At 39.9% G+C, this 26,294-nt stretch overlaps 1 protein-coding gene and 1 long non-coding RNA gene across 4 annotated transcripts in view; both read left to right on the top strand.

Annotated features, from left to right (window-relative positions):
- Positions 1–18,775, top strand: part of LOC119733180 — a 36,926-nt gene extending 18,151 nt beyond the window's left edge. Inside the window, exons 6-16 of one of the 3 annotated variants that reach the window (XM_038206760.1) lie at positions 628–885; positions 2,117–2,377; positions 4,031–4,285; positions 5,814–6,206; positions 6,614–6,868; positions 7,558–7,748; positions 8,172–8,364; positions 9,025–9,144; positions 11,268–11,399; positions 12,931–13,050; positions 15,128–18,775. In XM_038206760.1, coding sequence (XP_038062688.1) covers positions 628–885; positions 2,117–2,377; positions 4,031–4,285; positions 5,814–6,206; positions 6,614–6,868; positions 7,558–7,748; positions 8,172–8,364; positions 9,025–9,144; positions 11,268–11,399; positions 12,931–13,050; positions 15,128–17,388 — 4,439 coding nt within the window. In that variant the 3' untranslated portion in view covers positions 17,389–18,775. Of the gene's footprint in view, positions 1–627; positions 886–2,116; positions 2,378–4,030; positions 4,286–5,813; positions 6,207–6,613; positions 6,869–7,557; positions 7,749–8,171; positions 8,365–9,024; positions 9,145–11,267; positions 11,550–12,930; positions 13,051–15,127 lie in introns of all 3 variants that reach the window. The other 2 variants (XM_038206759.1, XM_038206761.1) reach the window with 2 other exon arrangements.
- Positions 18,776–21,889: 3,114 nt separating this feature from the next.
- On the top strand, positions 21,890–25,721 carry LOC119732893. Its single transcript, XR_005271625.1, has 2 exons — positions 21,890–21,949; positions 24,245–25,721. It is a non-coding gene; the product is annotated as an uncharacterized LOC119732893 (long non-coding RNA).
- The last annotated feature ends 573 nt before the right edge of the window (positions 25,722–26,294 follow it).

Below are 26,294 nucleotides of genomic sequence, written 5' to 3'. Positions count from 1 at the left end.
TATTTGGCCTTATCTCTGATAAATCCTTTGTTTTCATCGTCAGGCCAAACAAAAAAAAGATCTTACATGGCATTCGAAAATAGGGTAGGTAGGTAGGAATTTTTTTTCTATTTTTTTTATGTACGATCATATGGAGGCGTCTGTGTGTAGTCAAGGGTAAAAGGTATAATGCGATGGTTTTGGGTGTTTTTTTCTCATTTTTCCAATAAAAAAATTAGGGTAGGGGCTGTCAGAATATGGTAGGTAGGGAAACCGGAAGCAGAACAATTATTTTTTCTGGCCTTACTTCTGCTTATGGGCTTACTTTTGTGATTTGTGCATGTTATTATTTTAAAAGTACTATTATTAAACTGATTGCACAAAAACATAAAGGAAAATAAGCATTGAGGGTCAAAATCTTATCATTCTTTGTGTGCCAAATCAGTGGCATAACATTGGGCAAAGGGGGGGGGGGGATTTTCCCCATTTATTTTCTCACGAGTGCCCTGTTTTTGACAAGGGCCATTTTTGTGAGTGCTGGTTTTTAACGTCATGCCAACGTTGGCCTGAAGAGCGCCACATAATGCCAAACATTTTCTTGTAGTGATTTCTTTCACTTTATGTGAATTGGTTCTGATCTGTTTGCAGATATCACAGAGCTGGTTCTACGCAAGATCTCTGAGAGGCTTGGCGCCGAATGGCGGAAGCTGGCTACATATCTCGGTTTAAGCGCTGCAGAGATCGACCGCATCGTGTTGGATGACTCAGCAGGCCAGACAGAGAGCCAGATCTTCAACATGCTGGTCAGTTGGAGCCGCCAGCAGTCCACTAGCACGGATCAGAGGGAAGTGTTATACACAGCTCTGATTGAGATCGGCAGAAGGGACATAGCTGAAGACCTGTTGGGTAGGTATCAGAATGAACCAAATCAATGTTTGTTTTCAGGGCATTAGTAGCCTTGGTACATATGACTGAATGAAAAAGCAAAACACCTTATTTCTGGCCTTTGAAATAGATAGGTGTGCTTAAAGGGACACTGGGTCCTGGAACAGCCCAACAAAATGATGTTAATTGGAAAGAACTTTTAAAAGTAGGATATAAACATCCACACAACTATCCTTTAAAAACTGGGCTTTTTTGTGTTATTCCTGTATTATGCTAGTCCCATAAATGTGACTGAAATACTGGACTAGTTACCTCCGTATATCAGTCACAAATTCACCTGTGGTATTGGGACGGAGGGTCCGTTGCTAAGGGAGCCGAAAATCCATTCAAAATTGAAATTATTTTGTAACTTTAAACTCACACAATGCCGTCTATAACTGCTTAATATCAACAAAACGTTAAATTCCGTACCTAATCAGAGGTCTAGTTATCTTATAATTTCGAGTTGGATTCAGACGACTTTTACAGCCATTGTTCAAGAAAGCGTCGTGTTGCATGACGTCATGGGTTGTGATAAATCGCGCCCTCACTAGCTTACATCAAATTTTGACAATGTGCATTTGTCCTGCTGTTACCTGTCATTCAGGTTTGGTTAAAAGTGCGCCCGCATACATGCACTTTTGCTTGTTTGTTTTTGCAGGCCTAAAAAGTGGTTTTAAATTGTGCGCTTCAGTTCAGAAAGTTTTGATTGAAATTCTATAATTATTCATAATCTAGTGATGTATTAACTCATACGTTATGTTTGTTAAGTTTTGGAATCGCACGTTTTGTATAATTCGCCGCTGATCTTATAGCTACCAGTACGCGATGATCGCCAGTCTGGTTCGCGACAATACCCCACATTTTTGACAAGGTTTGCAAATGTAGCCCCTGATCAGTCATGGCGAAGTGCGCCAAATGATCATGGTGTCATTTTAAAGCCTGCAAGGTTTTCTATCCATATGTATGCAGCCATAACAAAATTATATTGAAAGTTTACTTTTTGGGACCTTTTTTTGATGCACCCTGTATAGGGGGACTTGTGGGCTTTAAGTAAATCTAAAGTGATTTTGTTTCTTTTAAAGGGGAGCTACTCCATTTACCATTAAAACTTGGCCCTGCCACACTTAACATGAGTGTATAAGCTACGCACTGTAGTTCACAAACAAGGTAAAATTGAGAAACATACAAGTTTTTTCTTTGATTTGTACAGGCATCAATGACACCATTCTACGTGTGATCTCTGAGAAGCTTAGCTCCGAATGCAAATGGCAGAACCTGGCTACACATCTTGGTTTAAGCGCTGCAGAGATCGAACACATCGTGATGGATTGCCCACACCAGACACAGAACCAGATCTTTAACATGCTGGTCAAATGGAGGCGCCAACAAACCGCTAGCGCAGATCAGAGGAAAGTGTTACGCAGAGCTCTGATTGAGATCGACAGAAAGGACATAGCTGAAGACCTGTTGGGTAGGTATCAGAATGAACCACATCAATCTTTGTTTTCATGACATAAGTAGCCTTGGTACATATGACTGAATGAAAAAGCAAAACACCTTATTTCTGGCCTTGGGAATAGGTAGGCGTGCTTAAGGAACCCACGGAAAAAGTGTACTGTGGGCCAGAAATTGTACCATTTCAAGTGTGATTTATCTTTCCAAAGTTGACAAAAACCTACCTGCTTTCAATCTTGCCTAGATTTGTTTTCAACAGAATGTGTCTCCTTGCACTTTGCATTGATACAACACACCGTCGTTCTGAACATCTTGAATTGTTTAGAAATGGATGCATATCTAGGCCATGAGCCATGTGACGACATGCTTACATGTGTCATTGTTAAGGGAATCCATTGATAATGTTACAGTAGCAAACAGTAGCAAACAGTTATCACAAACTTTGAAACCTCAACCCCCTCACAGCATGCAGCTATTGTATATCATCACACTATATCATCAGCTATTATATATATCAAACGCAAAGTATCCCTCTTAGTTCACCATATATATCATTCCAATCACGGCACCCTTCAATGGCCAGAGAATCATACGAGTTATTTCACAAAGCAACTGCCCTGCTAGCTGCTACTTTGTCTGCATCCAGCTTCATTAACTATGGAAAGCTTTGACCATGTCACCTCTGAAACACCATTCCAGTTCACTTTTCAGTGAAATATTCAAGTTGATACATGCTTTTCGAAATTTTCCATTTTCTTTTCTGAACAAAATTTAAACAAATATTGTCCTAAAACAAAAATTGTGCTTGTTTATTTTTGCAGGCCTAAAAATTGGTTTTAAATGGTGCACTCCAGTTCTAAAAGTTTTGATTGAAATTCTATAAATATTCATATCTAGTGACGTATTAGCTCATACGTTATGTATATTAAGTTTTGAAATCACACGTTTTGTATAATTTGCTGGATCCGCCGATCTTAGCTACGCGATGATTGCCGGGCTGGTTCACAATCATAGATGGCCTACGTGCACATTCTATCTCAGTGGATCGCATACCCATGGTTTTCCAAGTCTTGTTTTACACACGACACTGTATATACGTACCGTGAACATTTGTGTACGTGTATACATGTGTAGGTGCACATCATGCACATTACACATATGTACAGTTAGTCTGTACAGCTGTTGACATTAAAACTCCACTGTCCCTATAAAGCCCATGCGCAGACTAGGTCCTACTGGCTTCAGAACGCATTATTAGGAGCGTCACGCGCCTTATTCAAATGTTGATTTTAATTCATTGGAAATGGAAAAAGAATGTGGAGATATGGAGGAATTTTTGTACATGTTGAATTTATCTCTTATTGCCTTTGATCCAGTCAAAAAACCCACATTTTTGTGCGGGAGCCATTTTTGACAAGGCTTGCAAATGTAACCCTGATCAGTCATGCATGAAGTTGGCCAAATGATACATGTATGTAAACTGAAACTAAAATGATTTTTTTTCTTTTGAAGGGGAGCTACTCCTGAATACACTAAAAAGTACTTGAACATTTACAATTTAAACTTGGCCCTGCGACACTTAACATGAGTGTATAAGCTACTGTAGTTCACATATAAACAAGCTAGCAATGAACAAGATAATTGTGTTTCCTTTGATTCGTGTGTACAGGCATTACTGACACCATTCTACGTAAGATCTCTGAGAAGCTTAGCTCGGAATGGCAGAAGCTGGCTACACATCTTGGTTTAAGCGCTGCAGAGATCAAGCACATCGTGATGGATGACCCAGGCCAGACAGAGAACCAGATCTTCAACATGCTGGTCAAATGGAGGCGCCAACAAACCACTAGCGCAGATCAGAGGAAAGTGTTACGCACAGCTCTGATGGAGATCAGCAAAGGGGACATAGCTGAAGACCTGTTGGGTAGGTATCAGAATGAACCACATCAATCTTTTCATGACATTAGTAGCCTTGGTACACATGATTGAAAGACAAAGCAAAACACCTTATTTCTGGCCTTTGAAATAGATATGTGTGCTTAAGGAACCCATGGTCTGTGGGCCAGAAATCGTACCAGCAGTTTCATTTAACGTGTCATTTATCTTACTGTAGCAAGCCAGTCACTCAATAGCCACACATGCCAGAGTTGAAATAAATATACAGCAATAAATTATGAAAATCTACCCTGAAATTATCAGGTAGAATTGTCAGTTAAATGTCAGGGGATTCATGAAACGTTTTCTTGTCCATTCACACTGAGTTGCAAATGTAGTAACCATTTTTACATGGTCATGCTAAGCTTTTTTTTTTAACTGCCTTTATGACTGTGTGCTGTGTTCCGGGCTTAATCGGGTTAGACTTGGCCCAAGTCTAGGTTGCGCTTGGTCTGTGCCTATAGTAAATCCAAGCATAGCCCATACGAACATTGGTACAGTATAACGCCCAGATTTGGTCAATCTGCCAAGTTTACGCTCGTTTAATTGTTCCACGTTTGTACACAGTCTATGGAGATTCACACAACCAAAGTTTCGTGGAGAACGCGCACGCATCCCATGGTGAGAAGCAAAAACAGATACACGCACGCATACGTTCGAATATTTTGATATGGCCCTGGGTACGCGAAACATGTGGTGATATCAGTGGGTCTCAATATTACAGGTTAACCACATCAACCAAAAATTCCCTTTTGTTTTGAATAACATTTTGTGTTCTTTATCTGAGAACAGCTGATGTTAGGATTATCACCCGAATGTGTTTCAGATCTACAAATGAATCTTTTGCAGATTTTTATGCAGCCTTCCATACATACTGAAAATAATGAATGAGTCTTCAAAAATTGGTTACTTGGTCAAGCGATGTTGCTGCATATGCATAGTGATGGTGTTGCATGCATCGATGAGTACATGCGTGTACACACGAGGGGCCGGGGGGGGGGGGGTGATGGCAGATTGATCAAGTCGGAATTGCTAACTTTTGCACCGCATGTATGCACATGCTCTGTACAAGCACACACACACATGTACGTATAATATGTGTGTTTTTTTTTAAGATACCGTAAAGCAATTCCGACTTGGTATGATACATATAGGATACAAGCTCAGCTACAAGTGAGGCAGATAAGAAATCAGAACGCAGTTAATGAAAACTCAAAATAAACTAACGATTCATCACTGAGTAGGCCAGCGACTTCATTTCCCCTCAACATGCAGCCAATACAATGTCAAAAAATGTGACAAAACAGGTGTGGCCTGATTGCCAAATATTAAATAAAAATCTGGTGCAATGCGTGCATTTGAAGTGGACCATGGTTGAAGCCTACACAAATTACAGAGAGTATGAACAGCGTATGTGGACAAGAAATGTAAGCGACCTTGAGTTTTACACACAGAGTCCATTGACCTTGTAATATTTACCTGTTTTTGATAAAGTATCCCATGATATTTCCCCCTAGATTGTCCCAAAGTGTCTATAGAAACCAGTGTGGCAAGGCGGGGTTTCAACGACTCTGACCTGAGTAATCGTCTGTGGACAAGAATCAAGCTCATATTGGACTCTGTACATCAGCTGGTCTCTGCTTACCTGAACCCATGTGATGGAGAGCTTGTGGAATTAAGACGTGGGTCTGTGACATTTGTTGTTCGCTTCAAGAGTCGGGAGGGCCTGAACAAACTCCGGAGTTTGTACGATACTGGAGAACTCGCCAAGAAACTGACAGAGATTCTCATCACAGATGAACTGACAACAGAAGATAAGAGTGACTTGGCTATCCAGGCAACTATTCCAGAAAGCGACTACGACCAGGCCTGCAGATTTTTTGACGAATTGGAAAAGGACCAGCAGAAAGGTATACCCTAATGCTGTAAAATTAAAACTACAGTCTAACTCCTTTTCTAAATTCTGTTGAAAAATTAACACCTTTGTTGTCAGAATTACTTTTTTAGCAGATAAAGAAGATGTAGGATATGTCGTTTTTAACCCTCTCTGGGCGCATAGCACTCTTGGCTTGGTCTCGGGTGCCATGCGCCCCGCGGGTGTTAAAAACGTCATATCCCACATCAAAGCAGTTGTTAACTGCATGATCAGGTGCACAATCAATAGAATCAGAAAGAGAATATAAAAAGTGTCAAAATTTGCCGTGCTAAACATAAATGTATGCATTTCTACACAAAATGTTCAGCAAAGTCACAAACAGATTTTTTTTTCACAGAAACGTTGTTAACTATATTTTTTTTTATTCATGTCTGTTTGCAGGTATCAGTGACCCCGTTCTACACAAGATCTCTGAGAGGCTTTGTTCTGAATGGCGGAAGCTGGCTACACATCTCGGTTTAAGCGCTGCAGAGATCAAGCACATCGTGATGGATGACCCAGGCCAGACAGAGAACCAGATCTACAACATGCTGGCAGAGTGGAGGGGCCAACAATCCACTAGCACGGATCAGAGGGACGTGTTATGCACAGCTCTGATGGAGATCGGCAGAAGGGACATTGTTGAAAACCTTTTAGGTAGGTATCAGAATGAACCACATCAATTGTTATTTTCATGACATTAGTAGCCTTGGTACAAAGGATTGATGACAAAGCAAAGCACGTTTTTTTTTTGTGCCTGCTATAAGCCAGATGGGGATAGTGCAATAGTGTATTCCTTCTGTCTGTATGTTTGGTAAGGTTACCCTTAGACTGAGGACTTTGGACAATGGGGGATTTGCGTTAACAATAACCCAAAGGACTTGGGCCAAGGCCTTGGAAGTATCTGGCCTGTTAGTGTAACGTCATTGCACTGAACCAAGTGTACTTCACACGGTGAAGCAGGAATGGAACCGGAAGTTACCTCAACAATAAGGGCTTGTCACGTGCAACATCATCGATGAATTGAGGACAGGAACCAAATTGAGACGACCTTGACTAGAAAATGTGTACAAAACCATGGGAGCTGTTGATAAAAAGTTCAGTACCGGTATAAACAAAGGAAAAGAGGAGAGGAACAAAAGAAAATCCTCTTTTGTCATCAGCCGACATTTGAAGAAAAAAAAAGTGGGGCAAAAAAAAAAAAAAAAACCTACGTCGCCGGACAACTTTTGGGGCAAGCGCCATACCAGAAACCGCAGACTTTGTTTTGGTCTTAGGGTTAACGGGGGATTATACTGTAGAAAACTCTGTCCTTTTATGTTACGTGCGATCATTTTTATTTTTAGATTATGTCATGAGAGCCCAGGAAGCAGACGCCAACGAGCACGCAGAGAAGCGTAAAGCAGAGGCGACGGTTCTGAAAGATCAGGGGAACCAAGCGTTCAAGAAGAGCGATTACACACGAGCCGTTGAGCTCTACACGCAGGGCCTGGAGCGTCTAAAAGACTTTGTGGTGCTGTACACCAACAGGGCACAGGTAAACAAGTCAAGTCTGTTTAAGAGCCAAGATCTCCATATTCATGAAATGACTGAGAATATTTCTATTCCCCCTGGATCAGTCCATTGTAGGTTGCTCCCCAACTAATACCCTTACCCATTTACATGTGTACTCCTGGGTGGAGAGAGGCAAGTGAAGGTGAAGGCTTGTGAGAGAGATACGCAACGTTTTAATTTATTTCCTGAAAAGATTTCATATAAAGGCCAAAAAAAAGAGGAAAACATCATTTTGGGAGGGGGGCCAACTCATCTTACATGTATGTTTTGGTAGTACTGCACATAAGGCAGACGATTAATCCGAGGTGTCACACATGTTATCCTATTGAGACACACATTACTTTGTTGTTCACTGTGGGGCAAATTTGAATCCCCTCTTTTTACTTATTTCCTCCCCCCCCCCCAGGCTCACAACAAATTGGGAAAGTTTTCAGAGGCAATGGAGGACTGCCGGACTGCCTTGCAGTTGGAACCAAACAACGTCAAGGCATTGGTACACCTTGGCAAGGCCCAGCAGGGACTGAAGGATTACGAGGCAGCTGTTACGACTTACCAAGAAATCCTCAAGATTGACGAGAAATACGAGAAAATGGTGGCAGGTGGGTCAGCAGTCTTCAGGCCAAAACCACAAACATGAGATGCGATCATACTAAATGAGTCATTTGTCGGCCCTTATCGAATGTTGTGGTTTTTTTTAATACATTTTTGAATAGAGCTGTATCTCAGTTTATATTGGGTGAAAACCACATGTGAATAGGACCTTCCGTTCAGAAGTTATGGGACTTGGAACACAGGCAGATTTGAAACAAGAAAATGGAGAAAACAAACAGAGAAATAAACGATTCAAAATTGAAGTGTTTATTACACAACAATAAACATGCCTTATTTCAGGTTTTTGACATTAACTCCTTAGCAAAAATGTCACATTTTAAATACTTTATCCTGAAATTTTCTCGGGAAGAAAAAGTTGACATGAAAGAGGACATATGTAGACTTCCGATTTTACAAAAAAGTCAATTTTGAAATTTTCACCCTGACTGAACTATTTTGGGCTGTATCTTAAAATCATAATTGCCGACAAACGACTCAGTTAGCTTGATTGCATCACAAATGTGAATGTGAACGCGAATCTGAAGCTAATTTGAAGTCATTCAGGACACGTATTCAAATGAGTTGAAATGTTTGCAGATCCGCAGTGCATTTAGTTGTGATGATTTTTGTGGATTTTTCATTTTCCAACAATCTCACCCCTGCACTAGGCTACATTGCAGCGGTGAATCTAGCCGAGTCCACAGCCAAGTCTGATATGGAGGCTGAGAGGCTGTTCAATGAGGGCAACGTCAAAGCATCGGGCGTTCATGAGATCGGACTCAGTGAGGGTAAGCAAAAACTCTGCCATAATTTAAGAAAAATACAAATGTAGGTATGTAATTGAATGTTTCTTATCCCAAAAATGTCCATTTTATAGCATTTCATATAATCTTGAATTTTGGTTTAACTATAGACCCTTTGTTGTTTGCGCCATGACAATGGGCAGCCAATTTCATAAAAAAGTGCGCAGCTTGTGCCATGTTGAGTAAGACTTACGCAACAAATTTGCTGCGCAGCTGCGCAATAAACTTCAAAATCAATTTCACAAAACTTGGCACAGCTGCACAGTGCCTTAAATAATTTAAGCATCTTGGTCGAGGATAAAAGCAGCATTTACGACGGCTGTTTGTGTGTGAATTTTGCATTCGTTGGATCACCTCAGCCCGCCATTTTGAAAATTATTTTGTCCCTCTTGTATCAACCTTGATAAGTTGTGCAATAACGAGCTCTGTGACGGTCCTGATTTGCTCGTAAAATATGTCGTTTTCAGTCGCTACGCCACAACTTAGGCCGCCTAAAATGATGGTGCAAGTTGCATCATAATTTATTGTGCAACTTGTGCACTTACGCACTATGTGACTTTCGTGAAATGTGTCATTAGTGAAATGTTGTGCAACTTACACAATAAATTTTGGCTCAAGCAGAGTTGCGCCAATACGTAAGATTTTGTGAAATCGGCTGCTGGTCTGTCTTTTCTGCATTATTTTGTTTATGGTGTAAGTCAAGGACACACGCAACATTATCAATGAATTGAGGACAGAAACCGAATCGAGGACTCCTCGGTTGGAAAATGTGTACAAACCAATGAGAGCTGTTGCGAAAAGTTAAGGTACTAATAGCCTTGGTCAATGCTCTCGTCGTTATTCGTCCCTTACGCGGTCAATCGTCATATCGGCATAAATCCTCACGCGCTATGCACATGCATGTAAAAATACAGCGCGAACAGCGACCTCACGCGGCCACTATTTTTATATGCAAATCAGTTGGGGACGATCGAGAGCCTTGGTTCAATCGTCCATGTGAGGTTTTGGGGGTGGTGCTCATTATGTTAATAGCCTTAGCTGACCTTAAATGTCATTTTCTTATTGGTCGATCGTTGCGTGGAAACTTGCATAGTGAAACGTGGCACCGTACATAATCCATACACGTACACGTTGTGTGTCTCTGCACACGGCACCAATGCACAAAAACTGTGGTTCCTGTCACGTCCGCAAAAGGCGAATAACTGCAAATAATTTGATGACGTCCGGATTTACCAAGGTGGGATTGGACACTCCACATATTAGCCCCGCCTACACTGTATTCGCATACGAGGTCGTGCGCTAGAAATCCAGCGCAAAATAAAGAAAAACATAAGCTTTGGCCGACGATTGAACCAACGCTCGACATCGTCTCCAACTGATTTGCATAAAAAAATTAGTGGCCGCATGAGGTCGCTGTTCGCGCTGTATTTTTACATGCATGTGCATAGCGCGTGAGGATATATGCCGACGATTGACCGCGTACGGCGGGATGAATAACGACAAGAGCATTGACCAAGGCTAAGGTACTAACAAAGGAAAAGGGAAGAGGAACAAAAGAAAATCCTCAATTTACACCATAAACAAAACTCTTGTTAACTCTTGTTTAATAAGCACGATAACTTGAGAAATACTTTACTTAGGAACTCGTTTGTGGATTGTTCTGGATAGTCTTAACATGCTTATTACTTTTGGGCCGACAGGTCAAAGGTCAAGGTCACTATTTGTAAAATAAAAGAAATCTTGTCAACAAGTAAACTTGAGAAATACTTTACTTAAGGAACTTGAAATTTGGTTTGTGGGTTGTTCTTGGTAGTCTTAAGAAGCCTATTGCTTTTGGGGCCGACAGGTCAAAGGTCACTATTGCTAAAACAATAGAAATCTTGTCAACGTGATAACTTGAGAATAATTACGTAGGAGCTGGTTTGTGGGTTGTCCGTTGTTCTTGATAGTCTAAAGAGGCCTGTTGCTTCTGAGGCCAACAGCTAGGTCAAAGTCACTAATATTGCTAAAACAATAGAAGTACATGTTTTGTCAGCACGAATGATTGAGAAATACTTTACTTAGGAACTTCAAATTTGGTTTGTGGGTTGCTCTTACCATAACCACAGTAGGAGACAGTCCGGCAGCTCTGACCCAACAATCTGACCCAGATGATCAACAAAACAGTCAGTCAAGTAATGAACGGCCTTCCCATCAAGAACCAACGCCACAACCACCACCGCAACTACAGCCAAGACCGGGTGAGACACAAACTAACCCTGGTCCAAGCACAGCTCCGACCCAACAACTACCGGCTGATGGAGTGAGGGATGATCAACGAACGACTCAGTCTGGCAGCAGACAGCCTTCCCAGCAGGAACCAACGCAACAACCACCACAACCAAGACCAGGTGAGACACAAACATTTGTCTGTCAACCCTGCATGTTATGACTCCCCTAGCCCTGATATCAGTTCCCTGACAGCATCCTTCCCTCCCATCCTTTGCATTGACGCTATTAGGCACAATATAGTGTAGCAGAGTCCCTGAAACAAGGGGGACCACACTGCAGACTAGCCCCTGTCACCCCATGGCGAATTTTACTTACTATCTGGATGAAAAGTGAATTTTTCCGTTCAATTCCTCGTACACGTTGATTCGTTTGACTGGCAAGGCAGAGACGAGGGGAGCTCTCAGGATTGAATAGGAAATGTCACTGTTCATCAAGATCGTTAGTAAACCTTACTTTGATCTTAATCCTCAATCTCTCCTTCAAGTACTTGTATCTGAGGTGGGGTATCTGATAATTTTGTGGCTGTTTTGAGGGTGAAATATGAAGTTTTTGTTGGTTCATTAATTATGTGTCACACGGTGGCTGCCATTTTGCTTGGACACTAATTCTAGATCATGTCCAAATGTTAAAATATTTTAAACCAATATTAGGTTTTTTCCCTTCACCAACATATATAGACAGGTCTACATTGTAAACACTACATGTATATTCAATGTGTTACCTCCTGAGTGAAAGTTGGAACAAAAATAATTAAAACACATTTTGAAAAGACAAGATAACATGCATAAGCTAAAATATGGCCCCTGAACATGAATACAAAAAGTCTGGAAATATCGCCAAAAGAAAAATCACAAATTCAGAGTATTTTAAATGTTTCTTTTGGCTCGGTCCATTAAAGCTACAGTCCATCATTTGCAGGCGTCCAAAAAGTAACTGACAAAATTATTGTTGAAAATCATACTTGGTTGAAAGATAGTAATGGGACTAATCATATTCTCTCTGGCAAGCTGATGCGGCATCGTTCTAAATTACCATTAGTGTTTCGTTTTTAATTCGGTGAAGCGCGGGCAAGTGTTGACACGACACACCTGCGCGCACTGTAGTTATAATTCGTCGGTTAAGTGCGTGTCATCGTTCGGCTGCAATGGGCTAAATGAGAACGCTGAATTCGGGTATAATTCAAAACATGACTCAGCAACTTTTGATTTGAAATCGAGATCCTAGAATATTGTTTAACTCGGAATATACAGCATTCACTGAGCTGAAAGTTCATCAGGTTAGTTGTTCAGCACCCTTCTTTAGATTTTGAGCACTTTTGTTGCTTCTAAGTTCAAACGAACATAATACACAAATTACAAATGATGGACTGTACCTTTAACAGCGGCCATTCCCCAACACAGTCATTGTCATGCAGTGAAGACCGGGTCCTCACACTGTTATTCCCTAATTATTGAATTGAATTGAATTAAAGGATATTTTAATTCTTGCTTTTGATTCTAGATTACCCACAACAAAGTGGAGCCAGCATAGGAAGCATCGGCACAATCAGCGGTAGCCAGAACCCTGTCATTGTTGGTTCAAATGTTAATATCACTTACAACTTGCCGTTGCAGGGACCAGGTAAATATAATCTTGTTCAAGACGATAAAGTATTTTGATATCTTAAATCAAGTGTTAATGTGTTGGGGGGGGGGGGGGGAAGGATGGTGTACTGTTTTAGCATATTATATGTTGAACATAGTTCCATGACTTATTTAGCTGTTCTTGTTCTTGAAAATAGGACTTGAAAATATGCACCTAAATAGGGGAAGAGATCAAAAGGATTTTTCCCGTTCTGATTTGAGGGCATGGGAGGAATTGTTCTTAATCCCCCGGGCGCCTGCGTTTGCCTACAGGCCCCGTTCCGTCCGCAGGATCACGCCTGAAATTGCCTTACAATAGCACAATGAAACGGTCACACTGAGTGCCCACAGCACGGTAGTACAATAGCAGGGTAGTACAATCGGGACCTTTGATGATGTCATCATGATGTCACCCACTTTTTGTCTGTAACACGTACGTCCCTGTATGCGGCAGTCTTTGTAAGTGCAATGTTTACAATGTTTCATATTCACGATTCCTTTTTTATAAACCAATGTTTGATAGGAGAGTGGAAAAAATAATGGCTTTAAAAATTATTTCCATTACTATATTCAAAGATAAATGCGTTAAACTCTTGAACCATGCACTCAGATTCAACCCAAACCCGGGTCGAATATGACCTGACACTTTGTGGGGCAAATGTACACTTAAGCCTACTTCTAGCACTTTCTTATCAAAGTGATGGAGTCCAATATCAGCATTCATGCTGCTACTTAGCCTACGTTTTACTGTAGAATCAAGTCTTTGATAAACAAATTTAGGTCTGGTCGTGTTAAGTATTGTTCAGCTTGCATTGCCCTCTTTTTTTTTGGAGGGGGGGGGGGGTGTTGTGGGGGGGGGGGAGATGGCGGTGGTGTTGAGAAAGGTACATGTGTAAGTCCTATATTTGCTTCCTTAAATGTGCCCGGGAATTTACAGGCAGGACTAATAAATGGGTCCACAACCTGTAGACGAAACTTCTCGTGATACAATACGAGAAATAAAAGTGATCTGGAAACACTGTACAGTTTTATGAAACGGTGTGCTTTCTGTTGTGTACCACCAGCAACAGTTCGTCCTTTCATCACCCCGTTTGTGGTGTGGTCAAAATTTCTGCCTTGACTTCATCGCTGAGTGAATAGAGACTGGCTATTGCACGCAATGTCAACCTTGTGCAACTGCGTTTATCAGTACATGCATTTTGATCTTAGGGATGCCAAATTAAATGGCCCATGTAATGTGATTTTGTTTCAATGCAATCCTTGGAAATGCACCTTTGTGTCCAATTTAACCTCATTTTCCTTTTTGCTTTTTCAAGGGTATTTTGGTGCTTTTTGTGTGTTTATGCTAATCCAAATTTCCATATTCATGAGCAAAACTCTGATGTCATTCTGGTCAGAAACCTAAATGTTACAGTTATTTCAGCACAACAAGTTGCCAGAATTTTTGATATATTGAGTTAGTAAACTTTCTTTTCTTTGGCTTGTCGTTGTTGTGTCAGTACATGACAGTAAGCCAATGAGCAAACCTTTCTTACAAATGTTTTCAATGAGCAAATAATGGGTGCTTGATTTGAACAGAAAACCTCTAACAGTGTCTTCCTGGAATGACATCATAGCAACAGAGCCCTCAGTTGTCTGGAAAAGCATGGACATTTTTTAAGTGTTTAAAGAAATGCACTTTTCAATCAAATTAACCAAAAAAGGATGTTAAATAGTTTTCATACATTTAAGGGAATAGAAAGTTGCACAAATTGTGTTCCTAAGAAAAATTCATCGCATATAGACCCTTTATTTAAACAGGAAATGTGGATATGTAGATTTAAATCCTAGGCAAAATTTCTCAGTGAACATGTACATTTTACTGCATGTAATTGGAAACTTCTACCAATCAAATATGTTAGGGAACACAGGTAAAACAATAATAAACCGGTTTGCAGAAGAAAAATTATAGGTCTAATAATGGACATGTAGATTGTTTGGTTTTGATGAATTATTGCAGCTTGAAAGCATTGTTCAGAATCATGTTCATGTATACTCAAATTGTTTACTCATAATGATTTCATGATTTATTTTAGAAACCACCGGACACCAGGGGCCAGGTACCTTTGAGGATTTGCAACAGGAAATTATTGACAACTACAAGCGAACTACAACGACTATTCCTGCACACCCTGTAGTGCAGTCACGTAAAGTAGATATTGATAAATTCTTTATTCCACTGTTTCTCAGAAAGAACATTCAAGGCAAAAGAGAATCAAAGAGGTCGGTGAGATTACCAGAAGGAAAAAGATTGTTAGATATCAATCAGACCACTAGGCTCAATTCCTTGGATGATTTGTTGAATCCAGAAGTAGTTAAGGAAATCAAGATTCTCCTTTGTGGTGGGGCCGGGACGGGTAAATCAACCCTGTTAGTGAAAGTTGCAAACTCCTGCATCACACTCAGTTCAAAACCGCTTCTTGGTAGATTCGATCTTGTTCTTTGGATAAAGCTGAGGCAAATGCAGCAATCTAGCTGTGTCTTGGATGCCATATTTGACCAAATTCTAGCACGAAACACCAAACTGACAAAACACATAGTGAAAGGGTTCATAGATGATCACGAATCAGGCATTGCTTTGCTGTTGGACGGAGTAGATGAAATTCCGTCTCATGTTTTGGAATCTGAGGAGGGCGTGTACAGGGTTCAGGATATCTTACAAAGCAGAGTTCTTTCAAAAAGTTTTGTGCTGGTAACTACCAGACCACACTTGACTGAATATGTATTGAGCTGTGACCACCAGTATGCAGTGGTTGAGACTATTGGCTTCACACCACAAGACAGAGATCAGTACATCAGATTAAACCTTCCTGATGATGCTGACATGGGAGACAAATTGATTTCAAATCTGAAAGACAATGCAAATCTGCAGGAAATGGCTGTAGTTCCAATCATTTCCCAGATGCTGTGCATTGTTTGGGAGAATCAACAGTCCTTGCCAGAGAGAATTACCGAGCTGTACGCAGACTTTGCATTGGCTCTTTTCAAGCGCCGCAATAAAGATATGAGTGATGAACAGGTGATGTCTAACATGATGTCCATCATTGATAGCTTGGGGCGTGTTGCATTGCAAGGGTTACTAGACTTCAGAGGGGAAAGACTCATGTTTGATAAAACTGAATTTCAGGATTGTCAGTCTTGCTTAGATGACGGTTGTCTTGTGGGTTTCGTTCAACTTGAAAATTACACTAGTGGTCTGCATGTAAACGTGTTGGTCACTTTCCCCCACAAGTCCATCCAAGAATACTTTGCAGCATGTCACCTGGTGAAATTGCTACAAGATGACGAAAACAATTTCCGTCATCAGTTGAAGCAGATTGGAGAAGGCAATGTTCTTGCGATGGAATACCTGCTGAGATTTTGTTGTGGTAGATCAATGCAGGCTGCTGGTTTCATTCTGGATCACATACAAGAGATGCAAGGTGATGAGGAGGAACTGCAGGGATTGGCCCGGTTGCTCATGTTCGAGGCTGGTTCAGAAGAGTTGGCTACCAAACTTGTCAGACCAACTAGGGTAGCCTGCAAGAGTAACGAAGACCTGAAATCACTGAGCTACTACTTACAGCATGTCACTCCACCACTTCAAGGTGCAGGTTTTCACATGTGTGTAAGAAAGCAGGAGCTTACCATTCTCAGGGGAATTCTTCTGAGTGACAGCATGAAGTCAGCTGGGCTGATAGCGGTTCGCTACTACTTGTCTGAGCAGGAGGAGGAGGAGCTTATCCTTCTTGAGGAAACACTTGGTGTGGTGGATGAACAGCACCCTGCTGAATTACACGTTGTGGTTTGCATTGAGGCAAAGTCATGGTTTGACGTGGGGCGTGTATCACACAGGTTTTTCCACATGCAGGAACAAATAGGCGATCTTGGTTTGGTTATGTTCCAACGATCACCGGATGAGGTTGTTGATCTATTGAAGGCACTGGAAGGATGCAGGTTGGATTGGCTCACACTGTATGGCACCAACCTGCATGCACGGGTGCGACATGTCAGCCACATACTGTCATCCCTTAAATTCTTGCAGCTCAATGCATGCAGGTTGGTAGATGATGATGTGAAGGACCTGATCAGCATCCTTCCTGCTGGCCATGGTGTAGAAGGGCTTACCCTTGATGACAATGCATTCAGTTTGGATGCAGTGAGGGCTCTCACTCATCATCTCCAAGGTCTCCCTGGGTTAAGTTACTTGAGACTTCGTAACATCGGCCTCGATGCTGAGCTCGTCAGACAAGTTGTCAGTCAAGACCTCCCTCACCTGAAGGAAACAGAAGAGGGAGAATTCGAAAAGCCTAAATAATCTCCCACCAAGTCATAACTCTCACCCTGTTCCCTATGAATGCACCACGCTCATGAGCCGCATTCATCGAAACAAGTAGCACCTATCATGGGTCATGTTGTGTGAAGTCAATGCTCTGCAACCCCCTCCCCCCCCCCCCCCCAAAAAAAAGAATCAGTTAAAAAACAACAGCAACAACAACAACAATCAATAACAACAGCAACTTTATTTTCAGAGGACAATAAGGGGCTCGATAATGAATAAAAAGTCAACAAAAGGGTTTCAATACAAATAGATGTATTCGGAATCCTCTTACATTATGAATACAAATATACCCAGCATAGTTCTTCATTCTACTGAACCTCCATCCCCCAAAAAATTCAATCCATCAATTAATCAATCAATCAGTGTGAAAAGTCAATCAACAATTCCTGTACAAAATGATTCATTGAAATCTTCAAACATAATAGCACTGTACTAAGCATTCTGGGTGTCACTTGAAAGTGATATTAAATTGACCTTGTATCTTGGGTGACCTCTGAGTACTATTATAAATCTACAATCTAATCGTCAATTAAACAGGAGAATCCACCTCTCCTTTCCATTTCTTTTAAGAAAATATCTGGTATCGCATCATCTTAGGTAAAAGTTGTGTGAGATGTCTTCAACTTTTGTGACAAAGGCCTCCTCCTACCCTGTTATCCGATCAATGTAGTAATATGGCATTCCAACAAACTAATGTGACCACACGCAAATGGCTGCACGACACCCTTCCATAGACCAGTGCTGTGCAAAACTTAGTATACAGAATAATACCCCAAACTTTTGAATTGTTTTGCGTTTGCCTTATGTACAAATTCGAAAAATTCTCGCAACTTCACGCCTTTCAAACAGACGTTTTTTATTGAGTGTTTGTGCTTCATTCTTTATCAAATCGTTTGTGTAAATTAATGTAAATTATGCATAAAATGGCAAAAATTATGATTCCAGTTTGCTAACGTTTGTATAGATCTTTAACCTTGACTGTTTATGTAATATACCTTTAAAGTGGTGCAGTTGTGTAAGGACAGTATAACGTGGATTTTGTTTACTATTCAACTATAGGCCTATGTGCATATTGAGAGTTACTAAACCAGTGTTCATACTGTCAAACAATTCATGTATAATATATACCTGTAGAATGTTGCATTGCCAAATGACGCATTTTAGTCAGAGGACAGTCATGTTTGCTCATTCAGGACCAATCATTGCAATTGTTGTATACATGAAAATGTTTCTGTGTTTCTGATTATGTTGAAACAGGTACAAGTGGACAATTTGCTTGTTTTTATCATTGCAAGCCTCTTCAAAGTATTGATTGACACTAGATTTGTTTGTTCCAAGTATGATCAATATTCTGTACAAAAACTGACGTTTTTTGTTTCTAACAGTTTTGATATTTTGCAGTTGCCCAGGTGATAACAGTCGTATATAACATGCCCAAATGCAACCATTCAATTTGGTTAAAGCAGTTCTGCAGGAGAGAAAAAGTATACTTTGAATCAACGTTTTGATTTATTTACATTGGAAATGTAAACTGAATGTAAATAATGTTTAACCGTTGTTGCTGGCATGACACATGAAAGAAGATTTTGATTAAAATTAGATTTAAACACTGTATTTGCGAAGCCGATCTGATTGCAGTTTTAATTGATGGGGATTTTTTTACTCATTAATTTGCACATTTAAAGGGATATGGGATGAGATCATTTGCATTTATCCCAAAATTAACCTACGGAATTGTAATCAAAAAGCTCACTTGGATTAAAGATCGTACTGGTACTAAACACTCTGTGAAATTATTCCATCTGGCTTGCTGTCATTAAGAAGAAATCAAGAAATGTAGGTGATTTCCAATGATAAGTCAATTGACTGATTTATGAAATAAGAGTTATATGGACGAAATCGCGTTATTGATCTAAAGTTTGTGCATGGATTTTTCACTCTTTTCTTGAAAAGTGTAATATCCAAAGCTTCAACATGTTAGGTTGAGAGTATTCTTCTGTGGAACAGTGATGATATTACTTGTATTGGAAACGAACAAAATGCATGAAATACAAATGTTCCTATATGCCTTTAAGCCATGGTTTACAAACTACATCATTGTGATTTTTATCTTGTGATCATTAATGTGCAACTCTGTAAGATAAGGTCATCACTCGGGCACGGACTCCAAGTCAGGATAATCTGCTGACTTCTGGATAGTTTGGTTTCAGTCATAAAAATAAACCACAAAGGAGAACTGACTCTGTGCATTATAATAACGTGAAAGTTGAACAAAGAAATTGCCTGGAGCTGGTTTGACCCTGTGACCTCCGGATTCCTGTTCCAGTACAGTAATCCAGAACGGTCATCCTGCTACAGTCAATTTGTTTATTTAACTTGAAAATAAGATTTGAAGGTTTGCATGGTGGAAAGATACTAAGACAAGATAAGTTTGCGGTAGCACCATTTGAGTAAATCAGTCAACTTGCATCCTTCTCAGCTTCACCGGTTTGGAGCTTCACCAGTTTGCATCCTTCTCATGCCTCACTGCACCCATCCTTATAACATCTCATCATCGTTGGAATCCCTCATTCTCCTGACGACGTGTTGAGCATACTGTTCGAGACGTTAAGTCCCTCTGGTTCTTTTCAGAACCACACATACTCACAAAAGAGATTTATTCACATGGTGCTACCGCAAACTTATCTTGTCTTATCTTGAAAATAAAAATTAAATATCTGATATTTGCACCGTTTGGTGGAAGTAAGTTTATTGGTTAACTATGAGTAGAGATATGTTGGAATTTGTAAGTCATTTGTATTATTTGTTATTGGTGCAGAAACATTTCTGATCTCTTCTTTTGTTTTTCCAGATATTTTGGGCAAAGTTTAAGACGTCCGGGATTGTTATTTGACATTGTGTACTTTGTATGATTATTATCGTGTAATAAATCATTGCATTCAATGACTTGAGTCAATCAAGGAGAAATCTTTGAGGTTAGATGATTGTTGTGTTATGCCTCCATTCCTCCCTCAGTGATGGACCAATCTCCCGCCTCTGAATTCTACTGCTGGGTCACCACTTGGGTTTTGTAATCAGGCATGCAGGCTTTATAATGAGGATATCAACAGAAATTCAATAGAAAATATATCAACACAATCACAAATTTACTTCATGCAATTAAAAAAAATGATTAGACAGCTAAATCACTGATGGATCCAGAAGCATTTATTGCTGGGGGATTAAGAAAGGGGTGACCGACATGCCAGTTGTTGCCAATTCCTTATGTGGAGGGGGCGGGGCTAGATTGCATTTTATGGGAGGGGTGCAGTGTTTCCTTTCTTTTCTTTCTTTGTATTATAAAGTGGCAACGGGGATTAATAGACTACAATTCGTATTAAAAACAGTCGTCTTCACTTGTTCCCTTGTGGATTTATCTCAAAAGGCATTTCTGGTGGCCCCACTTCGGTCTGCAAGAAGACAGCTTCTTTGATTAATTCAAGACTTCATATAAGTTGAAGTTGTCTTGAATGAATCATTGTTTCAGCTTTGCGACACTATAGTGACTCTTACATTTGAAAACAAGCAGCTTTTTTTAACAATATTTTTCTAGCACCCAATGAACACCAACAATTGGAACATGAAAAAATTCCAAATTACTGCCCCCCCCCCCCCTCCCCCATTCATCCGGCCCCTTTCATGAATGATCGATATTAGTTGTCTGGGCCCCACTACCAATAACAACTCCACTTTAACGAACAAAATGCGCATTTTGTTTGACCCCTTCCATATTCCTATAAAAAGATATTTTTTTTACAATTTAATTCAGCTGTCTTCACTATTTATGGGGGTTATCAGAGGACAAGTTAATTTGGCCGCACTAATTGAAAGCCCGCCCTCTAAGGCTAAATTTATTAAATAGAGGAATATTAGATATTAAATATATAATGAATAGAGGAACATTATTAAAATAGAGGAATATTATTAAATAGAAGGATAAATAGAAAATCGCGGCACTCTGGAAATTTGCGCAGTTATCACGTGATGAAAGAAAAGACCAATTGCACCTGCACAATTTGCATATACATTTGGCACAGTCCTGGCTATACCAAATTAATGGAAAGGGGTGAGCCATCCATCAATACAAAAATAAGGGAACTCGTGCAGTTAAAAAAAAAAAAAAAATCTAAGCAAACTATTATATTGAAGACGATCTTTTCGTAGATGCACGTCTCCAATATTGTTTAATAAAAATTGTGAGAATTTGAAAAAGATTGTATGCAAAAATTGTGAATTACAAAAAAAACCCCGACTTTTACCCCAAACTAAAAGAAACTGAAAACTTCCCCACAAAAAATTGCCGGATAGTTTTGAGTGATAAGGAGGAAGGCGCCGCAGAAATAACTGGTTCGCGTTCCCCAATGCCTTTGAAATCATTGCAATAGTACAGGAACCAGGGAATGGGCTCACCAACCAATCTCACGTGGTTCGTTGCGCTTTCGTAAATTGGCGGGGCACGTATGGTGGAGGACTTCGAGAAAACGTCAAAACAGTCAAAGTAAGTTTTCCAATTTTGGCCTGAAAAGTTACCCATTTAGCCTTAAAAAGTTAGGTAGAAGTGACTGAACTACTGTAGATTCTTCTGAAGTTGATGCAGTAGAAAATACGGTCCGAAATCCTTAGTTTTTAAAGAAGGAATTCCGTCAGTTATTTTTTTCCTTTCTCCATTTTCTGAGAATCTGGGATTGGGCGTGGTTTCAGAAATTGGACTGCAGGGGGGGGGGGGGGGGGGGGGGTTGGCACCAACACTTAAAATGGACGGAGGGCAGGAAGGGCAAAAGGATGAAACAAACATTTGTGACAATTTACTGACATTTGCAATGCATGCTCGGCATGGATAAAAACAGGAATTTTAATGCACAAACTTGTCTTATTTATTCAAGTTCAAATTTGGCAGTGTATATTTAGCTGGCGCCGGCTTTCTTTAAAGGCAGTGGATATTTTGCTGGAGACGGCAAACCTTTAGTTCAATGACTGTTTCATGTACTGATATGTGCCCCGCACCAAAAACCCACAGTCAGACGGCGCGGGGCACATATGACTACATGAAACAGCTATTGAGTAAGCGCAACTCGTTTTTCTTCAATAGTGACGTCACACACGCGCGCAATGAATTATGCATCAGTCACGTCAGTGAAATAGACTGTGCAACTCGGCAGACACATTTAATTGTGAGCAGTAAGTTCAGACTATTTTGTTCTTTTTTCAAAATTACCGGTTGTTTGAAACAATTTGAGGGGTCATATGGAATGTCATGAATGTGTGGATCTATCCAGGGTTACTGTCTTTCTCATTTGTATTTTCTTTATCAGGTTTTTTGGGCCTTGTCCTCGCGAGGGCATGCACAAAATGCATACCGTCATGACGACCGTGTAAGTGCTACCAAAGTATGGCAAATCGGTGGAGCGTTTGTATGGAGGGGTACCCGTAATTCAACGCTCCACTCAGTAGAGCTAGCACTGAACATGCGCAGTTACTGTTTTTTTGTATTTCAACATTTTCCGGTGACAAATTTTAGTCTGGCTCCATGCCAATATTATCGTTGTAACTTTGTATTTACAAGATGGGAATCACACCATTTTATAATTTTGGAATTTATTTCCCTTTAAAAAAAATCCTCCTGAGCCACAAATCTGAAAAAGAAAAAGTAATACTCTGCAATAAAATGTTTGAGACATATTAAATAATAAAAGAAGAATATTATTATTTATTTGGGATGGGAAAAAAAAACTTAAAAATGTGGCAGGAATCAGGATTCGAACTCGGGACATCCCACTCATTAGAGCAATTGCTTAACCACTGCACCGATTGAGCTACACAACTTTGGAAGGAATTTAATACATGTTATAATTCAGCCCTATCTTAAAGAGTACAGCGCCCTCAGTTGATATGGATTGCCGCCGGCAAACCTTTAATAAACGTTAATTTGCCGGCGTTACCTCCGGCAAAATATCCACTATCTTCTTTAAAAGTTTAAGTGATCGATATTTTGCCAGATAGGCACTGAACATGAGCAGCAACATGTTTCAGGACTTAGACATTTTTACCGTGATAAATCTTAGTCTGGTTACGCACCAACATTGTCATCGTAACTTCATATTAACGAGATGGAATCTGACCATGTTACAATTTCAGACTTTATTTCCCGTAATTAAAACAAATTCTTTTATTATTTAAAATAATAAAAGGATATTTTGAATTTTTTTTGGATGAAAAAAAACTGAAAATGTTGAGGGCTGGGAATCGAACCCTGCTGTGCTGGGGATCTCTCACTCATAAGATTCACATGCTATCCACTAGGCCACAGGTCTTGCACATGCACAAACAATGTTGGTAATTCAATACATTTTATAATGTAGGCCTACTCGTATATGCGTCAAAAGGGGGCACTGTATAATCTATAATCTGGCCAGGCGCGGTTCTACGGGGGGGCTGGGGGGGGGGCGCTTTAGCCCCCAAAAACTTTGTCTAGCTCCCTCCCCAAAATAAATACCGTAAAAAAAATTTGCATTAGCAAAAAGAAGGATTGTGATGTACATGCTAACGGTCTCCCCCTAAAGAAATTGTCGTGACAAGGGTGCATTTGTAGTTAATATAGTGTGAATGATTTTAGGATTTTATTGGCGCTCCCCACTGAAAATATGGCAAGAATATTGGTTCTAGAACAGCGCCTGTATCTGGCTAAATATCGTTTACTGAAAGAAAGCCAGCTAAAGCTAGCCTGCAAAATAATTATACAGCTCTCACAAGTCTGCCATTGAAAACTGATAAGTTGCACTCTTGTTATTTACAGGTGGTTATCATGACAGTCAGACTCAGAGCCAATGAAGTGGATGCTGTCAAGAATGCTTATGTGAACCACACAAAGCTGATCTTCAACTGAAGGAATGCCCAACTTTCAAAGTCCTTGCCATTCGGTTTGTCATGGTTAAACTCTGTTCATTGAACTAATATGCTCTAGAACAGAGCTCCAGTAAAGTCTATTGGGCCAACTTCTTGGGGCATGGAAATAATCTTATGAGTTATGTAGTTAAACTGAAATCTGAAATGAGTGATTTGATTCCAAATACATTAACAAATGGACTAAATCTTCGTGATGTTTAGACCTCGAGCACGTAGATGCTTGGAACTAATTAAGTCCAATTTTAAAATAGTTTGAAAATAAGTTGCACAGTAAACCTAACCTTAACATTAGGTTAGTGCTCATAAAAGTAAATTTAAACTTCAAATATGTATAACTATGTTTAATTCACTTTAATAAATGAAATCAATATTTGTTTAGATTTAAGAATATCCAGTGCCTAAAACTAAGTCTTCCACTTGATTTTAAGTTAATTTAGAAAGCATCAGCAGAACCATAAATGTAACAAAACCTAAGGACAAAGCTCATAAAAGTCAAATTTAGCTTTAGATGTGAGGCAGCTCACTTGGGATGGCAATCCAGTTTTGACTGCAATGTGGTAGCATTCAAGTATGCCAAAGTCATTTTTGTTTCCACTATTCTGTGTAAAACTGTAGACCCTTGCAGCATTTGAATTAGGTCATTCAATCATCTGCATGCATCCATTGACAGACAGTCATATTAACCACTGGCACTGACGACATAAACCACCTAATTAACCACTAACCAGACCTGTCCAAATGTTGCAAGGACTGGGCAAATATTCCACGCTTCTTGGGAACTTGTGAGTTCACTTGTGCATTTTCTTCTTAGGTTCTCAAAGCTGGATTGCCAGTAAAAACAGTTGTAGCATTGACAAAATTTATTGAAAAACAAACAATTTGAGTCAACTTTTACATTTGGCTGAAATAATGAGCACAAACAAGAAAGGAAATGAAAATGCTTTAAACAAATTCTTTCAGAGCATAATCTACAAAAGGGCATATTTAAAAACAATCTTAATGTTAAAAATGGACACAAATTTTTAATGAAATTAAATTCTCTATGAAAATGGTATAAATGATAAATAGCCAAACAATAAAGGATGTGTTCAATGTAAAAATGCAATTTAAAAACTACATTCATAAAAAGAAATGTTTGAAAGGATTAGTTAGTATAAGGCATAAACCTGAAAGAATTTTATTTCAAAACTGTAATTACAAACAAGGTAACTCACATTTCTTGTTTGCCATAACCACATGATTTAAAAATTGAGGTATATGACATTTATTCAAGTTGGCCCTTGACATACTTGGGACAATGTTCAGTACGGAGCAGTAAAATGTGAGAGTCATTCTGGAGAAACTCTGAAAATCGCCTCCAATTATAAGTTGCCCCTGGATGAACTTTGGACATTAACAGTACAGGCAATACTGCTGCACATCTGACCAGTTTGGAACAAAGGATGGACATGACTGTTTTGTTGAGTATTGCGTTTCTCCAGTGCGGACTCGTTGCAAACTGCAACAAAACTTGATACAATCGTCTTGGAAGCACAACTGAAGAACATGCCTACCTTGAACTCCATGCAATATTGGAAGTTTGTTTGGACACTTGTTTGGAAGGACGATGCGTGTTTGGAAGGACGATGCGTGTTTGGAAGGACGATGCGTGTTTGGAAGGACGATGCTTGTTTGGAAGGACGATGCTTGTTTGGAAGGACGATGCTTGTTTGGAAGGACGATGCTTGTTTGGAAGGACGATGCTTGTTTGGAAGGACGATGCGTGTTTGGAAGGACGATGCGTGTTTGGAAGGACGATGCTTGTTTGGAAGGACGATGCTTGTTTGGAAGGACGATGCTTGTTTGGAAGGACGATGCTTGTTTGGAAGGACGATGCGTGTTTGGAAGGACGATGCGTGTTTGGAAGGACGATGCTTGTTTGGAAGGACGATGCTTGTTTG

Source organism: Patiria miniata, unplaced genomic scaffold (genome assembly GCF_015706575.1).
Source record: "Patiria miniata isolate m_02_andy unplaced genomic scaffold, ASM1570657v1 HiC_scaffold_25, whole genome shotgun sequence".
NCBI lineage: Eukaryota > Metazoa > Echinodermata > Asteroidea > Valvatida > Asterinidae > Patiria > Patiria miniata.
The sequence above is the reverse complement of the archived record's forward strand: the minus strand, read 5'-3'. Positions and strand labels throughout refer to the sequence as shown.